The 19,778-nt window shown below is 40.2% G+C and overlaps 1 protein-coding gene across 6 annotated transcripts in view; it reads left to right on the top strand.

The window, feature by feature from the left end:
* LOC122058937 (mediator of RNA polymerase II transcription subunit 19a) overlaps nucleotides 1–19,778 on the top strand; it is a 44,462-nt gene that overhangs the window by 1,192 nt on the left and 23,492 nt on the right. For all 6 annotated transcript variants that reach the window (XM_042621682.1, XM_042621660.1, XM_042621676.1 and 3 more), the window contains exon 3: nucleotides 6,679–6,738. In XM_042621682.1, coding sequence (XP_042477616.1) covers nucleotides 6,679–6,738 — 60 coding nt within the window. The remainder of the gene's footprint in view (nucleotides 1–6,678; nucleotides 6,739–19,778) is intronic.

Raw genomic sequence — 19,778 nt, 5'->3', positions numbered from 1 at the left:
AAAATCTGAGCTTGGAGCTAACATAAAAGAAGATTGTGTTCCAAATCATCTCCATGGAGTGAGAGTTGGATGTCTACAACATATTGCTCCTACTTTATTGTGTGCTAATAATTTTTATTTTGGTTGGGTAAATGCTAATTGAAATTGATTGTCCTACATCCGTTTTAATAGCAGTACTTGCTACAGTATATTGGATACTTCTTTTGATGGTTAGCTTAAAACCAGTTTTAGAGAAATGGTCGATACAAATCTCTATGGATTTATCTACTCATGATGACGAGTTACTAGTTAGCTAAGAATTTTGTCCAATCATGACTGCAGAAGCAAGTTTACGTTTCTTCTTCTTGTTAAGACTTATGGTAGATTGGCAGTGGCAGTACTGGTAGTGTTAGTACAAAGTGTGTGGTGGTATTGTCATTGTTGGCAACAGACAACTGATGATGTGTGTACTGCAGTGGTGATATGGGCATTCTAATGAGGTGGCCAGTAGCATGTTTCAGATGATTGGATCACGTGATATGATGATGATGATGATGATGTGCTTCAAGGTCGTGGATATGATGGATGTATGGTTATAGCCTTATAGGTATGGTGCGAGACATGCATGGTATGGTATAATCATGTAGGTGCTTGGGATGTATGTATATGAGGTGGCAAGAATTTAGTTAGCCTTAAGCTCACATGGCAGGCTGTAGGGCCACACACACTGGCTTAGGTGCGTGCCGCACACCCAGGCAGCCCAGCGAGCCTGCACAGTGAGCTTAGCATGCAAGGGTCGCCCCCACGAGCACGACACGTCATGCAGGCAGATGCCCCTGCGTGTGGGGGCCAAGTCCTCCTTCCCATGAGGTGATTTTACTGATACACTCCTTCCCAATTCTAGTAGAATCCATTCCAGTCCTTATTCCAATCATTCACCACCGTTCTCTATACCACCAGACCCAATTACCCTGAGTTCAGTGTTCCATGCACTACAAGAATTCATAATTTTCCCCAAATAGCTACTTTGACTTCTACCTAGCCGGTTGTGTTTCTAGGTTTATTTCTTCATTGATTTCACTTTGTGCACTGCAAGTTGTTGTGCAATTCCACATTAACTCAAAACTCATATTAAGCCTTATATGAATTAAACGTGGTATGCTACATGGAACCCTAAATCGACGTTCAACTCTATTCAAATTTCAATGCCGTACTTATTATCCATAGAAACCACTTCTTACAATTTCATTTTAAGCCTTTTCCTTGCTCTTTAAGATCCTCCAATCTGAATCATATTATTCCATATTGGTGCATTCAAAGACTTTCATTGAGGGTTGGTTTGAAGATAATGAGGGTTTGAAAGCAAGCCCTGGCATCGTTGAGCTCAAATGAGATGTGTCATTTAGCAGGTCTGCTACAGCCTACAGATGATCATGCTTGGAATCGTGGTTTCACTTCTTTTTCTTCACTTTTTACGTGCTTAGAGGAACTATAGCAGAAGAGGATATACTTTATGGTTCTGGTTTCTAAGGCCAAAAAAAGGATGTACTCGGGGCACGAGGCTCCCGCATGTGTGAGGTCCGGGGGGGTAATGTAGAGCTAGTTTACAAAGTGGATGGATGTTTGGACTGTCAAACCTGGTCAAAAGAGCCCACAGAATACTGCTGTAGGTTCCTAAACAGTGGTTGAATCAAACCTGAGAAAGGATGACAGAACCAACAATCGTCCCTGACAGATTTAAGGTTTCAACAGAGCAAGGGAGAAATTCTGCGGCTTCCTCTGGAGGGCTTCAACAGTCCTTAACTCCTGGTCGAAGAGGGTCCCTGATGGCCTCAATAAAACCGCAAAAGGCCTAGGGCAAAACCCTGCTGGTCTGGGAGATATTGAAGAAATCGATGGACAAGAAAATCCTGCCAGTGGGCTGCTTTTGATCCACCATTTTGGCTACTTCCAATCTGAGTTGTATTGGCACTTTTTTACTTCAAAATAGATTTTGGATCAATCACTCTCACACTCTCTCACAAACTGAAACAAAGAAGAAAATAAGAAAAAGAAAATATAACAGATGGAGGGTTGAGAAGGGTGAAAGAGAATAATGGAATGGGTATCTCACCCCTTAGGTTTTGGGTATCACACCCCTCAAGTTTTTAGGCATCTCACCTCTCAATAACAGCCTTTCAGTCAAAGAGTATTCACTTAATAAATTCATTAATCAAGTCTCTCTGCTATATTTTATAGGTCAATTCTCTCTCCTCATCCTCACCATCCATGTTGCCTGGACAGGTGACCAATGCTGGAGATAGAGGATCTGGATCGCTGCTAAATGGGGATCGGCTAAGCATGTACGTTGCTTACCCTAACTCCTTCCACGTGAATTGACTTCACGTAAGCAATGGTCAGTTCAGTCTCGTAACATATTAGAATTTCAAATCTGCAATCCATACACCTAACATATCAGAATTCATAAATAAATATATCGTCCATCCACACCTAGTTTTGGCAAAGTACAGGTAGTTTCACACAGTGCAGGGCAGGAGCATTGTTAGCAAAAATGCGCTTAAAATTTTGTTTTGAGGAATTATCACTCCATTCCCCTGAACTATGGCTAAATATCAAGTTCTCCCACGTTTTTTAAAATATTTCACTTAATAAATTCATTAATCAAGTCTCTCTGCTATAACAGCCTTTCAGCCAAAGAGTATTCACTCAATAACAGCCTTTCAGCCAAAGACTATTCTGTTCTTGAGATCGACCAGCAAGGAGGCTTCTCTCTTGAACCCAATTGATCCCCCATTTTGTCTGCATCTGGAATCTGTTTTGCAAGACCTTTGGAGGACCTGTTCTACACCACCAATGGACCACTCGATCCACCTGAGAAGACTGTTCAAGGCTGCCAGTTGCTGTTCTTGCAGAATTCTGACAAATTCACTCTCCTGGAGAACAACCAGGAAATAACCAGACGGTTCCAATTTCCATTTCCTAATCCTTCTGTCCACTACATTGTAATTGAAGCTAACGAAAGATCATCAGGAGATCAGGGACAAGTTGCATCTCCAGTAATTTCAATTTATCCTTAAGATGCAACCAATCATTTGAATCCTGGCTGGCCGGCTGTTATCCATGAAAACAACAAGCAAACCTTTCTTCTCAGCTACAAAATCATAAAAGTTTGGAAAAGATAATAAAATTCAACAATACTACTACTACTACGTATCATCCCAGAAAGGAGTTTTAGTACCCAAATTGACTCGCTTCTTGATTCATACGCAATTCCATAACCACCATCTACCCCCCACTCTACCAACCATTTGCTAGGCAAACCGCAGTGCATCCATACACCATAAGATTCGTGAGAGAAGTTTAGAGAAGTCTTACTTCACCCCAGTCCAGTCACTCAGACTTGCAATCAAGGCTCTAATCCCCAAACTGATTTTGAAGTTTTCATCTAACCAGCCCCTATAAGACCTTGTCAATTTGCTACACCCCTTAGTTTTGACGTTTTAAACCCAAAAGGGGCTTTATTTTGATATATCCATCTTCGACAACCAGGATTAGATGATTCCTCGGTGGCCATAAAGAAAACGAGAAAAAAAAAAAGGGAAAACAGAGAGAAAGATGAGCGGGAGAGAGAGAAAGAATCTAACCTGCAAATGGAGTGACAGTTTCCACCGGAAAAGAAGCTGGAACCGCCGGCGATAGCAGCTGTTCCGAACGCTCACTGGCTCACAATCAATCGCTGGAGAACAGACCTAGGTCTCTTTCTTCCCTTTTTGATTTCAGATGGTAAGGGGGAAAGACTCGGGGAGGTGTTTCATAGAAGTGAACCTGGGTCAGAAACTGGATCCGAGTAGAATTTATAGGTCTATTCTCACTCCTCATCCTCACCATCCATGTTACCTGGACAGGTGACCAATGTTGGAGACAGAGGATCTGGATCGCAGCTAAATGGGGATCGGCTAAGCATGTACATTGCTTACCCTAACTCCCTCCACGTGAATTGACTTGACGTAAGCAATGTTCAATTTAGTCTCGTAACATATCAGAATTCCAAATTTGCAATCCATGCACCTAACATATCAGAATTCATAAATAAATATATCGTCCATCCACACCTAGTTTCGGCAAAGTACAGGTAGTTTCGCAAAGTGCAGGGCAGGAGCATTGTTAGCAAAAACGCGTTAAAAATTTTCTTTTGAGGAATTATCACTCCCTTCCCCTGAACTATGGCTAAATATCAAATTTCCCCACGTTTTTTAAAAATATTTCACTCAATAAATTCATTAATCAAGTCTCTCTGCTATTTTTGATTAGGGATCGGGTTATTTCCCCGTTAGCTGAGGCCTTTGTTTCACCTTGCCTCCAGCTTTTGAGATTTTTCTGTTTGTGGAAAGGGATGCCTGCAGAAAAATGAACCTGCAATGGATTGACAGGTTCCATCGGAGAAGAAGTTGGAATCGCCAGCGACAGCAGCTGTTCCGGACACCGCACTGGCTCACAATCGATTGCTGGAGAACAGACCTAAGTCTCTTTCTTCCCCTTTCGATTTCAGATGTAAAGAGGGAAAGTGTCGGAGGGGGTGTTTCATAGTAGTGGATCTGGGTAGAGGTTTTGCAGGTCCATTCTCTCTCCTCATTCTCACCATCCACATTGCTTGGGACAGGTGTCCAGTGCTGGAGGAAGCACAGCAGTGCACTGGACGATGCAACAATTTGAGAGGATTTGGATCTGAATTGTGGGGGATTATTATCAGTGGATAATTGTGGAAGGAAAAGTTATAGGGGAAAGGGATGGAGTTAAGTAACTACTTGTAGGCGTATATGTTGAAGTATTAGATGAAGGAAAGTATACTGGAATGATAAACAAGTGCTCTAACTATTTTATCCCTTTTCTCCCCTATCCTGTTTCTTTATTTCTTATCTTATCTTTTCTCCCTACCGTGCACACATCATGATATGCTAGTGTAAGAAAGTTGAATGAGCCGATATTACTTTTTTTTTTTTTTTATAGCATTTAAATCCACTACTGGCTTATCCCAAGTTTTCTGCCAATTTTTTTATGATGAGTGAATATGCTCCATTTCCGGTGGTTCTGTTCCAATCCTTTAAGAAGTTCTTTCTATGGTTTCTGTTTGCATTCTTATATGTCCTTTTCAACTTGGTAACTCGTGCTATGGGGAGAGCATGGTGGATGAAGTGGAGAGGTGATTCTGGAGTATTGTATCTTTTGCAACTGTGTGATTGGTTTAATTCTTGATGTTGCACAAAGAATTAGAGCAGGCTGGATGAAGAGGTGATTCTGGGGTGTTATTAATGGGATACAGTAATCACTTAAGGATTGGGGTTTGAGAACCTCATGTAACTCCAGGATCGTTTGTAGCATATGAACCAAAAATAGCAGCTATGATCTAATTAAGCAGAGGGGAGACAAGTCTGATGTGGCCAAAATTATGGTAGGAGTTACAGGGAAGGAGAATAAATCCTTAAATATTGAACCAGAACCAATGGTAGAAAGAGAGGTCAAAATAGAAAGTGAGTGAATTGATTCAGTAACTGGGGAATCAACATGGAAAATGAATATAGAAAATGGAAAACCAACATGGAATGTGATTATAGAAAATGGCAATTTAGAAACAGAATTAGAAACTAGAGAAAAAGGGTAAATAACTCACAAATTAGCGACTAGAACCAAAATATAAACTAGAGAAAGGAGTTAGAAAGTAGTGCAAACATAATAGCAAGTGTTGTGCAAAATAGTAAATAAAAGAATACTAGAAACAAGGCAAGGAATAGTGCTGCCACAAGGTTCAAACTATGGCAGAATACTGCTATCAGTGATAGGAATCAATGGGAAAAGAGAGAAGAAATAAGAAAGAAGATATAATATAGGGGGATGAGGAGGAGGATATGAACTAGGCTTCCCACCTAGAACTTGTCTAGCATCTCACCAGTGGCATCCCATCAAGCTACCTTCGCATCCCACTAAGCAAAGGAGTTCTGAATCTCACAGGAATTAGTTAACATAAACTTAACAATTTGTTCAAGTTGTCGGTTGTGGGTATTATCCTCTACTCTTTATTTATAACTTCATGGAAATAAGCATAGTGGGAGAACCTTATGTATGGTAGGGAGAATCCCTTACAACTCAAGTCTTCTTCAAAATAGAAACTATTCTAAAACTTTAATGGAACAGAAACTGGGGGATGGAGTGTAGGACACTTGTCCGGTGGCTCCAACTTTCTAGAAACACTACAAATATAGAATACAACTTACTAAAATAGAAACTAACACTCATCCCATATAGGACTTAAATCCCTACATTTGTGAACAGTATGGATGGGGTATCAAATATGCAATTACAGTATTCAATATGTATTTTTCAGAATTTCGGTATGGTCCTAAGTATTTGCAAATGATATGCATATTTAATAACTATGGGCTCCACTTACATGAGCCAAGGTACGGCATCTCATAGACAGTCCGAGAATTGATAATTCATACAAGTTGCTCTTCAGCACATTAGGAGCCATTTGCATTTTATAATATGCAGAATCTCTTTTTCTGTTTTGATAGATGTCACACTAATGTATTATCCTAGTCATATATATATATATATATATATATATTGGTAGAATATGATATATCCTTACAATTACATTTTTTGGAGGTTATAAAGCTGACCATTGTTTATTTCCATATCCAGATAAAGATGGCTCATTTTACTTTGGTCTAATGGATCCTGACGGCAAGAAATTTGGGAGAGGTAAAGTTATGTAAGCACTTATTTGGATTGTTAAATTGTGCTTTTATATTTGCAGATATACAACACCTATAGATGCAGGGTGTTTTTTTTTTTTTTCTGTTTTGAGCGGAACTGCTGCTAAAAGATATGTAGGTTGGTATTTTATGATCCACTTAATGACCAAAGAATATGCTTGCTCTCTGGCACCTCAAGGATTTGATGCTTTGCCGACAAATAAGAAATTCTCTTTTGTTGGTTGTTCTATTTTGGCCATCGTTTGAGGTTTTTGTCAGGCCTGAAACCAGGATATCTTAGTCTGAACCAAGATTTCGGCCGAAATCATGTATTTTTTTCAGAAAGTTTCGGGTTGGGTTTCGGTGGCCATATGGCCAATTTAGTTCCTGAAACTTAGAGGAAGCCTATTTTAGGCCTTCTAAATACAATGGAAAGATTAGGGACTAGATTTAAGAAATCACACCCAAAATGGTAGTTTGACTTTGGACTTTGCTCCCCATAGATTTAAGAAATGACACCCTGTGCCATATCAATATGACGGTGCACATCACTGCTCCCCATGAATTCCATTCTCCATACTAATGCCTAAGGTTTAAAGTATCGGGTATCGTATCGGTCAGGCCATTTTAAGAGATGTATCGTGTTCGAGATACACAAGATACACATAAATTTAGTCAAAATATGAATCGAAAGCACAGTTGTCAAGGCATTGCCGCCTTGGCATCTAGGCGGTTTGCCTAGGTCCGGGGCGACTGTCGCCTTATTCCACTACATGTCGCCTTATATTTTTGGACTTATTTATGCCATATATCATTTAATTCATATGCTTAAGATTTTGATTCATAAATAAGCGAATACCCCCTATTTGAATCCAATAATATAATTTAAAAATCAAATTCCAAAAGAATAAAAAGTTAACCTTTCAGTCCAAGAACAAAAATTGTATTTTGGTTGTAGAGGGCGATTTTCAACTTTCAAATGCTGGGATTTTTCTCAATTTTGAAAATCTTATCATGGTAAAACATTGCTAAAAATCAAAAGTCCCATAAAATAATCTTTTGTTTTGATGTCTTTAAAATTATTTTCACTTAGGCAATTTTAGCAATAGTCGCGCATTTTAAAATAAGTTTGACCGGAACATAACTTTGTCATTACAACTCGGATTTAAGTGTCTTAGACTTGTTGGAAAGTTGGTTTTGTGCTATACCTAATACAAAAAGTCTCATGTAAAAATAAAATCATTTGACTGGTAAAACTTATTATAGAATGAGAGCATTTCTCTAAATGTTGATCTTTTATGACTTAATGTGACTTAAAGTTGATCATTGATGATTTGATGTGGCTTAGTGTGGATTTTGATGACTTGATGTGGCTTAATGTTGATTTTGATGATACAAGGTCTATGTAGCATGCTAAATAATGTTGGAAAAGAGTGAAATAAAAAATAGTATTTGGCCACTTTGTTTGCCTTCAAGCGGGTGCCTTGTCGACTGAGCGCTTAGGCAGCCCTTCAACGCCTTGAGTGCCGTGACAACTATGATCGAAATACATTTGCATAAAAGCACAGTATAAAAGAAATATATAATATGTACCATGCATAAATACTAAAATGGAGAACATTATATTGAGAGAGAAGTGCATTCAATCATAGTTATTAAGGCATCGCTAAGGTGTTAAGGCGGTATGGGTAGGCTAAGGCAGTCATGCGCTTTATGGATTTCACGTACGACAATGCCTTATGACGCCTTATGACCAAGGCACACACCTTTTATGTTTTTGTTTGTTATTTTTTTATTTATTTTAAATGTATTATCATAGATTTCATATCTTTTGTTGTGATTGGCAAGTCTATGGGAATTCTTTACAATTGAGAACTATGGGATCAAATCTATATAAAGTAAAAAACCACACTTTAGTTGATTAAATCACAAATCGCAAAATCGTTTTGGTTATTTTCTTCGTCATTTGGGAGAACTAGGGCAACATCGATGTTCCTTCCTCTGTCGGTTCCAGCTTTGGCGACTCTCCTCTAGTGATTCTTCCTCCGGTGAGTTTTCCTTAGGCCATTTTGGCTCTGGCAAGTTACTCTTTTTCTTATTCTTCTTCTTCTTGGTTCTCTGCTATTGAACGGAGATCTTTCTCATAGGTTTTTTCTTCTATCTTTCTTTCTATTCCTCTTCCCTTAATCCCTTCTTCTCTTCCTTCATTCTTCTTCTTTCCATTCTAGCAATACTGACCTTAGTTGCAGCCCTAATTAGATTGATATGAATAGAAATATAGTAGATGACCTTAGGCACTCATTTTGGCATCATAGAGGTAAGTATAATAAATACTTACCTATTTTAACAGCCTTTTTTCTTTACATTCATAATGTTGTTTCGAAGTTATATTATATGCTATGATAAAGATGAACTTAATTTTTTTATTCACTTTATTGATTTGTTTTTTTGATGAATATCTTGCATTGGTATGAATGTTTGACCTTTATTTAGCATATAAGTAGAATTATTTTATAATTTTAAATATGTTATTTGTGCAAAAAAAAAAAAAAAAAAGAATGCTTTATTTGATAAGGAGATTCCTTGTGCTCGTCCTATCGCCAAAACGCTTTGAAAGACCCTCAAATGCCTTGGTTGCCTTCCCGCCATAATAACTATGCATTCAATTAAAATTGTTATAAAAGATGAGGTTTTTTACATGTAATATTTTTCAACTCTTATGAGTCCCACTAAGAGTGTTGGGGTGGTTCAAACTCATAGTTGGGAGGGTCTTCAGGAATATGAGTGACTAGGATGATGTTGTGCACTTGTCGAGCATAGGCATAATATTGACCCCAGTCGAATATCTATTGTAATGTCTCTCCCACTCATGGTAGAATCTCATGTCCTGGTTTAGAGGGGCCAATGCTGGTAAAGTATTAAGTTGTGGTTGTGCCTGACTATGTCCACAATATCCATACCCTGAAAAGCCCCATATCCATAGCCCGAAGAAAATCCTAAAGAAACATATTGTCCATGGCCTGATGAAGCACCAACGTGATGCAAACTCATGCTCAATGACTCCATGCCCCTCATTTGCACACAACTGTCATTTGGATTGAGGGGATGTTTACCCTTCTGACCGTAAGACTTTGTCTGTGGGAGAGCACTATGATCCATACCTTAGGTTGCATGCATATAACTTACCTCACATGTGAACTGTAACCCTTCATAAGACTATGAAACCCCACCACCACCAACAACACCACCTTCATCATCATCACTATCTTGTTGGGTTCCTCCATATGGAGTACCTGACCTTGCCCTCCTAATTAAATGATCATCAGAGCTATTGTTATTCTCATTTGGGGTTGTGCTTATGTTTCATCATCATCAACCGGTTCCTCTTCCAATTCTCTAATGATTTTTCATCATTAGAGGGAATGGAATGGAGGGAAGGAAGAAGATGATCATGGATGAATTTGTTGAGAAGGTCAAGGGGAAGGGATCAGGAGGAGGGGAGGGGGGAAAATGAGTCACTTCTTTTGTTCTCTATGATTGTATCAGTTGGATCTTATTCGTCAAGTATGTAGTTGATGTTGGTTGGGTTGACATCTATGTCATCCCCTGCTTTCTCCAACTCTAAATATTTCATCTTCATAATGAGGGGGAAGACTATACAAAGGAGAAGCAGGGGGAGCCATAAGGAACAAGCCCTTAGTGAAGGGGACAACAACTAGGGGCCAGAAGCCTGACTAAGAGAAGGGATACATCATAGGGGGGATGTGGTGGAGGAGGGAAGGCCCTAGGAAGCAACAAATGAGTCTGTTCCTTGGGGTATATCACTAACCGGGCGATGGTGAAGACAACTAAGCTTGGAGGTCACATCATAGTAGATGGCTTTCCAAATCTTATCATAAGATCGGGAGTTGGAAGTCCATCTACTCAGATTGCGCTCTGTCTAGATGTGGCTAATTTGGCACTAAAAGGGAACTTCCAATCGAATTGCAAATAGAAAACCTTCCAAACGTCATGTCAATCAAAATCCATTCTCGAGATAAAGGGAGGATGGGTTTACGGGAAGGCCAAAAGGAGTTGAAGACCTTCTTCCAAAAAAAGGAGGCAAAGGGGCAAGAGAGAAAAGGGTGGTCAACATCTTCAAAGCCAGTCCAATAGAGACAACAGGAGAGGGGAACCTGAATGCACGGGTAAATGAGGAAAGACTAGGTATGAAGGCAGTTGGTGATGGCTCACCGGACAGTAAAGCTGTGGCGAGGGATGTGGCCTTTGAACCATATGATGTTCCCCTATGGCACAATGGGACTGTTAGACTGAATAAATCCCAAGCAGAGACATAAGTGAACAATCCCTGGGAGGAGGGGAGCCAGAGGACCCTGTCCCTACCACAATGTCCAAGAGGGATAAGGGGAGGGAGGACCAATGATCAATAAGAGGAGGGGGAGAGGAGGGAGGAGACCAACTCATGGCAGACATGATGTCATCAACCTTGGCCAATCTACTCAACCCTAAAGAGTAGATCGATCTAGGGGGACCAGGGAGGGCAAGATGCCAAAGGGGTGCCGAGGGTCCAGCCGAAGGGAAGTGGAGGAGCCATCCCGATAGAATAGGAAATCGCACCAAGGGCAATAGGCCTAGCACTGAAAATTTTACGGCAGATCTATGAGGCATAAGATGGGGGCACTGTCCAGAGAGAGTCCCTCATGAGAAGATAAGGGTAGGCCCAAGAGGCAGATTTGGTTGGAGCGTAACCTTAGGAAATGGACCTCCAAATCTCGCCCTCTGAGGTAGATTTGGGAATCCATCTCTTTCGATGTAAAAGGAAAGATTTTTCGTGTTTCTTCAACTTGTATTGCTTTCCATAGGAATAGTCATATCATTTTGTATTGGGGCCTCTCCCCCCTTTACTTCGGACTCCCTCACTTGTCTCTTGAGGGATTGTTCTTTGATTCTCTCTCCCCTTTGGGAGTTGTTGTATTCTTTCTTTTATCCTCTTTGTTAATGAGTTCTCTTATTAAAAAAAAAAAAAAAGAATTGACCCAAGAGAGCCAAATATTGTTATGCTCATGGTTCAAGGTTTCCACCGATACTGTAGAAATTTCCCACATTTCAATGGTATTAAAGGATTCCAATACCAAATACCATGTATGTGACTTTTTAAAGTCATTGGTTTCAATCAGTATCGAGGAAAATTCCTCGAAATGTGGGAATTTTCGAGTGGACCAATGAGCCAGCAAATCCTCTTAAATGGGAAAACAAGCATTCTTATTTCAAAATTTCGACCCTGTCCCCCTAATTCTTCTCTATGAAGTGGGGAACTCGGGAAAACACTTAAGATTTTGTCCTTGTGCCATAAAATCTTCTTTCTAAGCTTGGATCTTGCACATTCATAGTAAATCTACCTAAGGAAGGAAGCTTGGACCAAAAAGGTGAATCCCGTCTTCCCCAAACCTTATCTGCCATCCGTCGAGAGCACTTGTTCATTTGGATGTGGAGGTGGGTTTGGACAATGTGGTAGATCTTCTACTTCATTTGGACACGAGGGTAGTTCAGGTGGTGGGTCATATTTTTTTGATAGTATCTTTGGGTATCCATCCCAACTCGTGTGCCACATCCACATCCTATCATTGTGACTGAGTCATTCCCTAGGCAAGGATACATAGCCGATGTTGATGATGCATCTTATAGATGGGCAGTGACTGACTACGAAAAAAATTGGGCCCAAAACATGTCATGAGACTCAAATGTGTTGTATTCAGAGGAGCGGCTACGACATCTGCAGTGGTATGCAGCTCGTGGACTAAAACCCCCTAGACACTACTTGGAATTGGCTGTTAAGTGTTGAGTGTTGAGTGTTGAGTGTAGAGTGTTGAGTGTTGAGTGTAGAGTGTTGAGTGTTGAGACTTGAGACTGGAGAGATAACTTATAATTATGTAATGTTATTATTTATTTTAGATCCTTTACATTATGTTTTATTTGTTTTAAACTTTTAATAATGTATTTCACATTTTCAGTTAGTAACTTATATATGTACTTATGAGTATAGTTTCAGTCAACGACTCAAAGTAAGATAGCGAACTTTGGTCAACACCACAAGTATGACTTTAGGTTTTTTTTTTTCCATGAAACTAATTATGTGAATGAATTAGAAATGTCTAAAATAGGGCACAAAAAATCAGGCAAAAAAAGACACATTTTGGGGGTCAAAACCAAAGTTTCCACCAAACACAGAAAATTTCCTTGGTTTCCTCAAAATTTCCCAAATTTTGACTGAAATTTCAGTCTCCCTGAGGGTCGATACCAGGTTGAAACCTTGCTATTTTGAACCTTGGTTATGCTTTAAGGCAATTTTCCATATAAGTTTGAAGATACCAATTGAGCTAACATTATTGATTTGCCTCAGACCGAGGCCTCCTTCTGCTATGGGGGAGCAGACCTTAGCCCAAGGCATGGGATGGAGGAAATTGGAAGATTCTGCTCCTTTCCAAAGGAAGGAGCAGCGAAGGGAGTCAATGTCTATTGTAGTGACAGAGTGAAGAATAAATGCCAGACTGATTGAGCTACATGGAATGGAGGACAAATTTGATGAGAGCCAAACAACCAACATAGGAGAGAAGCTTACCTTTCCAAAGTTGGAGCTATTTCATCATAAGGTCCAAAAGGGGGGAGTAATAGTGGCAGGATAGCCTTGAGGAGATGAGTGGCAGCCCAAGGGATTTGACGGGGAGAGATCCCAACGAGAAGCCAGAAAGGGCAAGCAACTGGTCTCTACCAGCGTCGGAGACACCCAAGAAGCTAGATTTGAGGAGATTAATACGACGCCCAGAGAGATTCAAAGGGGAGAAGGGAGGACAAGATGCTGGAGATGGAGGAAATGTCAACTTTGGAGAAGATCATGAGATCATTGGCAAAAGCAAGATGGGTGAATAAGAGACCCTTGCATTTGGGGATGAGAGAGATGAGATGCTGGTCAATTGAGGATTGAATGGAATGGGAGAGGACCTCAAGGGAAAAGCAGAAGAGGAAGGTGGACAAGGGGCATCCTTAAGTGATACCGACCGCAGAGGAGAAGTACCCAGCGGGGCTATCATTGACCAGAACAGAGAAACAGGGGGTAGAGATGCGTGAGTAAATCTAGTGAATGAAGGAGGGGGTAATTACATGGAGAAGGACATTATAGATGAAATTAGTACGGCTGCCATTGACCAGAATAGAGAAACGGGGAGTGGAGATGTAGGAGTAAATCCAGTGAATGAAGGAGGGGGAAATGACATATGCAAAAGGACATTAGAGATGAAATCACTTCAACTTCATATTATAATGATTATAGTTATGCAAATCTGGATATACACTTAACTTTTCCAGTTTTGCATAACTGGATCCACTCTTCCATCTCTTCCACTAGCTTCTCGGTTTTGGTTAATGGTAGCCTGGCGGGATATTTTTCATTCACCGTTGGCATTCGTCAAGGCTATCCCCTACCCCCTTCCTCTTCTCCCTGGCCTCAATGTTCTCTCCCGCTCCATCTAATCTAATATTGATCTCCATCTCATCTCCCCGATCCCTAAATTCAAAGCCATTATGCTCTCCCATCTTGCTTTTGCCGATGATCTCATGATTTTCTCTAAAGTTGACTCCTTATTCGTCTCTACCGTTATGTCCTCCCTCCATCTCTTTGAGAACCTCTCGGGCCTTTGTGTCAACCTTCTCAAATCCATTCTCTTCCTTTTTGGTGCATCTGACTCCACATAAGCCCACCTCCTTGGCGCCACTTTCTCCCTTGGGTCTCCCTGTCATCTCTTTTAGGATGACCGCCCATCATTGTTCCCCTATGCTTGATTTCTTGAGAAAAAAGCTCTAACTTTGGAGGGGCAAGCTTCTGTCCTATGTGGGCCGGCTCACCTCGATTAGATCTATGCTTCAATCCTTATACTTATGTTGGTCTGGAATTTTTGCCTTTCCCTCCTCTTCAATCAAGGCTATGGGGAAAGGAACTGATTCCTCCAAAATCCTCCACCTAACCCCCTGGGCCACCGTCTGTCTCCCCATATGTGAGGGAGCTCTTGGGTTAAGAAGAATCAAAGAAGCCAACTCTGTGGAGATTCTCAAGCTATTTTGGAAAATTGCCTCCAAACATAACAACATTTGGGTGTCTCAGGTCTATTCCTCTCCCCTCAAAACTAATTCTAGTTGGTCGGCTCCCTCTTCTGGGGATGCTTCATGGGTCTGGAGGACGATCCTTGGGCTGAGATCTCTAGCTTTGATTGCCATCTCCTGTATTGGCAATGGTCCTCAACCTCCCTCTGGTTACCCCTGGCATCCGTTAGGCATCCTCTATACATTAATCTCCCCTTGGCCCATATACTCCTCTGGCCTGAGCCGATCTGCCACAATTGCTTCCATCATCTTTGATAATGGATGGTCCCCCCTTTCTTCTCCCCCCTTTTTGATCTGTGGTCCTCTCTCCCTCCCCTCCCCTCCCCTGGTCATAGGAGGGGTAGAGAAGACAAGATTGTATGGCTTCACTTTTCGTCTTGAACCTTCACTTTCGCCTCTGCTTGGGACTTTATCAGATCCAAAGGTGCTCTAGCTCCTTGGAGAAACATCATTTGGTTCAAAGGTCACATCCCTCGCCATAGCTTTACGTCTTGGCAGGCAATCTCCAACTGCCTCCCTATGCAGTCTTTCTTCATCTATTGGCATATTCTAGTCCCCCTCTTCTTGTTATCTTTATTGGAATGGTAATGAAGATGTCAATCACTTATTTTTCTCCTGTCCCTTCTCTTCCTCTGTTTGGAAGAGAGTCCTTCTCAAGTATTGGCCTTTTAGAAGGATCATCCTCCCCTTTGCCAGAGAATGGATATGGATCAACATGACCTTTGCCGGGGCATCTATCTATGATACTATGGGCAAGCTAGCCTTTTGTGCCATTAACCATATATGGATGGGGAGAAATCTTCGTAGATGGATTTCCAACTCTCGCTCCTTTACATGATTTGGAAAGCTATTTACTTCGATGTCAGCTCCTCAGCTCCAAGTTGAGATCCCTCTGTCATCGCATCGTTTGCCACACCCTAAGGAACATGCTCATTGTTGTCTTATGGGGCCTTCCTATTTCCACTATTTCCCCCACTCCTCAAGGATAGTTTTGTTTTGTGGTGGTATCTTGTGGTGTTGTGCAAAGGCTTGTCAGTTTGTTAGTGTTGTCTCTTTTTTATTGGGCCTTGGCCCCTTTCCCTTCCCCTTTTCCCTTTGTATCTTCTTCTCCTTGGTAATGAATTTATTTATTGATCCAAAAATAAAGATGATTGCGTGGTTTGTTGTGCATCAACCTGAGTGTACTCTAGTTACATTCGCAGCCACTAGAGGATGTCGTGTGGGGTAACACCTGAAATGCCATCGTCCTCAAGTGTGGAGCACTACGTCCATAGTTGAGCACTTGAGCTATCTAGCAGCTGCACAATGATAATTCCAATATTAAGATTTTGAAACAAATTTTAAATAACATAATAAATTATAATACTTAAATTATTAGGGCATTCTGTTTAGCATAGATAGCCATTCGAGCTAATTCACGAGAGGCCTACTGAAACGTACTTCACTAGAGGTATTAAAATTTAAAATATTAGTTGGCCACTCATAGTCTAAGTCTCAATCGAGTAATCATTAGACAATGTATTACTAACATCTTCCATGACAATCGTGGTGTTGTCAGCATGTGGCTCATAATGATTGTTCGCATTCAAATAATATGTTGCACATGGTTTGTGATTTATGCTAGGATATTGATAAGTAAATTGTAGCTAGTAAGTGTTCAAGATGAAACCTAAGTCATTTACTTAAGAGATTACCTGCCTGATGAATGTCTTCAACCAACATCCTTTCCCATTGGTCTTCTATAATTTTTAAATGCTTCTTGCTTGACGTTGCTTTGTCATTAGCTATCTTTTGCTTAACTATTTCCATGCCAAGCACCATCCTACCCATGGTCTACACCTTATCCCCATCAACTTCTTTAAGAAGACAAAAGTGTGGGTACATAATCAAATGAAGTCAACGCACCCTTTGCCAAAACTTTGTGGAGGTGACTATCTTGAACAATTTTTTTCTAACTTTAGTCCCTGTGTATCTACTACTCAAACCACTTGGTAGGGTGAGCATCTTAAGTAGGCCTCACTAAATCCCCTCTTTTGTGCCTCCTCATCAATACCAAAACCCAATTGTGATTATAGATGGAGTTGGTGATCATCCTTGCGTCAATTAACTGCTTTCTGCACATTGGGCATATCTCCAATGTCCTTGAACATCAAATCAATAGAATGAGTTGCACATAGTGTCCAAAATAAATTACTCTTCAATATAAGCATGAAACCATTTTTTTTTTTTTTTTAATTTGTTTCATTGTCAGTCACTACCTGGATGACGTTCTCTTACCCTATCTCCTCGACAACCTCATCCATTAATTTATACAAATAATGTGCATCCTTGGTATCATTAGATGTCTGGAGAGAGGGTCCTAAGTCGATTTGGTTGGGGCTGCCCTCTTGTGTGCCACCTCATCTATACGAAAACCCAATTGTGATTATGGATGAAGTTGGTGATCATCCTTGCGTCATGCAACCAACTTTTTTTAAATTTGTTGCATTGTCAGTCACTGCGTGGACGACATTCTCTTACCTACCTCAACTATAACCTCATCCATTAACTTATACAAATAATGTGCATCCTTGGTATCATTAGATGTCTAGAGATTTGGTTGGGGCTGCCCTCCTTAATCCATTAAATAGAAAACATATTGCACCAGTCTTATAGTTTTACTAGGAACTAAAGTCTAAAAAAAGACCATAACCCAGTAGGAAGAAGAGTCGTTACTTGTGCTAAAGAGCAAGTCACACCCCCTCTCTTTTTACGATAATAGTTTCTAACACTCTCCCTCAAGCTAGAGCATAGATGTTAATCATGCTCAACTTGTTGCAAATATAATCAACTTTATCATTCCCCAATGACTTTGTGAAAAGATCTGCAAGTTGTTCTCTTGGGCGTACATGACTTGTGAAGTTAACTCCTTGTTGTAAATTTTCCTGAACAAAGTGACAATCCTTCTCAATATGCTCTGTTCTCTTATGGAACGTTGGATTTGATGTAATATGAATTGCAACTTGGTTATCACCACAACTGCATAGAAGAAGTGCCCTCAAACCCAAGTTATGCCAACAACTGCTTCACCCATATCAACTCACAAGTGGCATGAGCCAAGGCACGATACTCAAAATATCCCCTTGAACTAGCCACAATAGCTTGCTTCTTGCTCTTCCAAGACACAAGGTTACCATCAACAAATGTACAGTACCCAATAGTTGATCACTTATCAACGGGAGATCAAGCCCAATCAACATCACACAAACCCATAATACGGTCATATCCATGAACAAAGTACATTAGACCGCGACCTAGAGCCTTCTTGAGATATCTCAGAATACGAATAACGGCATTCTTGTGTGATGTGCATTCGTATCTCAGAATACGAATAACAGGTCTGGTTTTCTTTGGTCCAGGCTGCTATCGATCTAGACCAGATTTGGACAAACCTGGTTCCTTCTCTTGGTCAATAGGTTCTGCATAGCAAGCAAGGCATATCCTCCTCTCCATCGAGCAACATATCCCTTTCCTAGATTTGTCTTGTGAAGATCTTCTAGAAGGCTTGCAAGTTATCCCTTCAAATTGGAAGGAAGAAAGCTCAAGAAGAAATCTTGATGTAGATACAGCTGCACTTACCTGGTTGGACCAACATGACTGGCTGTGGAAGCCAAGGGCCAAGAAGAACTAGTCTAGCCTAGGGGTGGGAAGGAGTCTAATTTAATATTAAGTCTTTTATTTTCTTAAGTTTGTTTTGGGCAGGATACGTATGAGATAGAAAAGTAGGAGTCTGTGTCAGTGTAAGAGTCTAAGGAGTACTATTCTGATTTTCCCTTTATAAATTTGCATGCACTCATCGTTTCATATTAGAGTGAAATTATTTTGAATGAGAAGTTAGTTTGATTTGTGCGTTTACTCTTTCTCCCTCCTACTATTCTGGTTTTCTCCTTCTTCCCTAAGGTTACCCCATCAAACCTCCTATAACACATCGATTTCAGCAAGAGTGATGCAAAATCGAGGCTGACGGGTTGACACTTCGAGAAATCTCAACCAAGATAAACCAGGTCCAATTGGATTTTCGGATTCATTAGGATCTTTCGGATTTTATTTTTTTTTGGGATTATTTGCCATCTTTTATGTTGGGTACATAGTTTTTAAGGCGGTAAGGCGACGGAGGCGTTTGAGGGTCTTTCGGAGCGCCTTAGGGATAAGGCGGGCATAAAGCGTCGCCTTATCGACTAAAGCGTTCCTATGTAATTTTTTTTATAAAACCAATCTATTTGGCTAAAATCCTAGTTGAATCCTATTACTCATATGTTAAATAAATATTAAAGGTTCATATTCATACCAATGTAAGATATTCATTAAGAAAACAAATCAATAAAGTGAATAAACTAAGTTCATCAATCATCAATCATATTAACATATAATATAAATACATAATTATGAAACAAAATTATAAATATAAAGAAAAGAAGACATAAAAAATACAAGTATTTATTATACTTACCTCTATGATGCCAAAATGAGTGCCTAAGCCCTAAAGTCATCCACTATATTTCTACTTCTGTTAAAGAAGAATGAAGCTCACCTGATGCAGATCTGACCTACATCCGTAGGAAGAAGGCCAACAAGAGTAACTAGCATGTGGCTTTACCTTGTTGATGCTTATTAATTTTCATACTTAGTTTTTATTTCATGTTTTTTGTCTTAGTTTAGTTCCAATTGAATCATGGTCCATGTTGGTCAAATATCGGTTCAATTTAAGTGGTTAGAAGTTACTTTTACTTTTACTTTTTTACTTTTCTAAATGGGGGGATCAATTCACTTTTGTAAGTGATGATGGGTGAAGACTTTTCCACCTTTGGTAGTTGGGGGTGAAGACTTCCCATTCCCACTTTAAGAGGTGAGGAT

The sequence above is a fragment of the Macadamia integrifolia genome, chromosome 2 (genome assembly GCF_013358625.1).
Source record: "Macadamia integrifolia cultivar HAES 741 chromosome 2, SCU_Mint_v3, whole genome shotgun sequence".
NCBI lineage: Eukaryota > Viridiplantae > Streptophyta > Magnoliopsida > Proteales > Proteaceae > Macadamia > Macadamia integrifolia.
The sequence above is the reverse complement of the archived record's forward strand: the minus strand, read 5'-3'. Positions and strand labels throughout refer to the sequence as shown.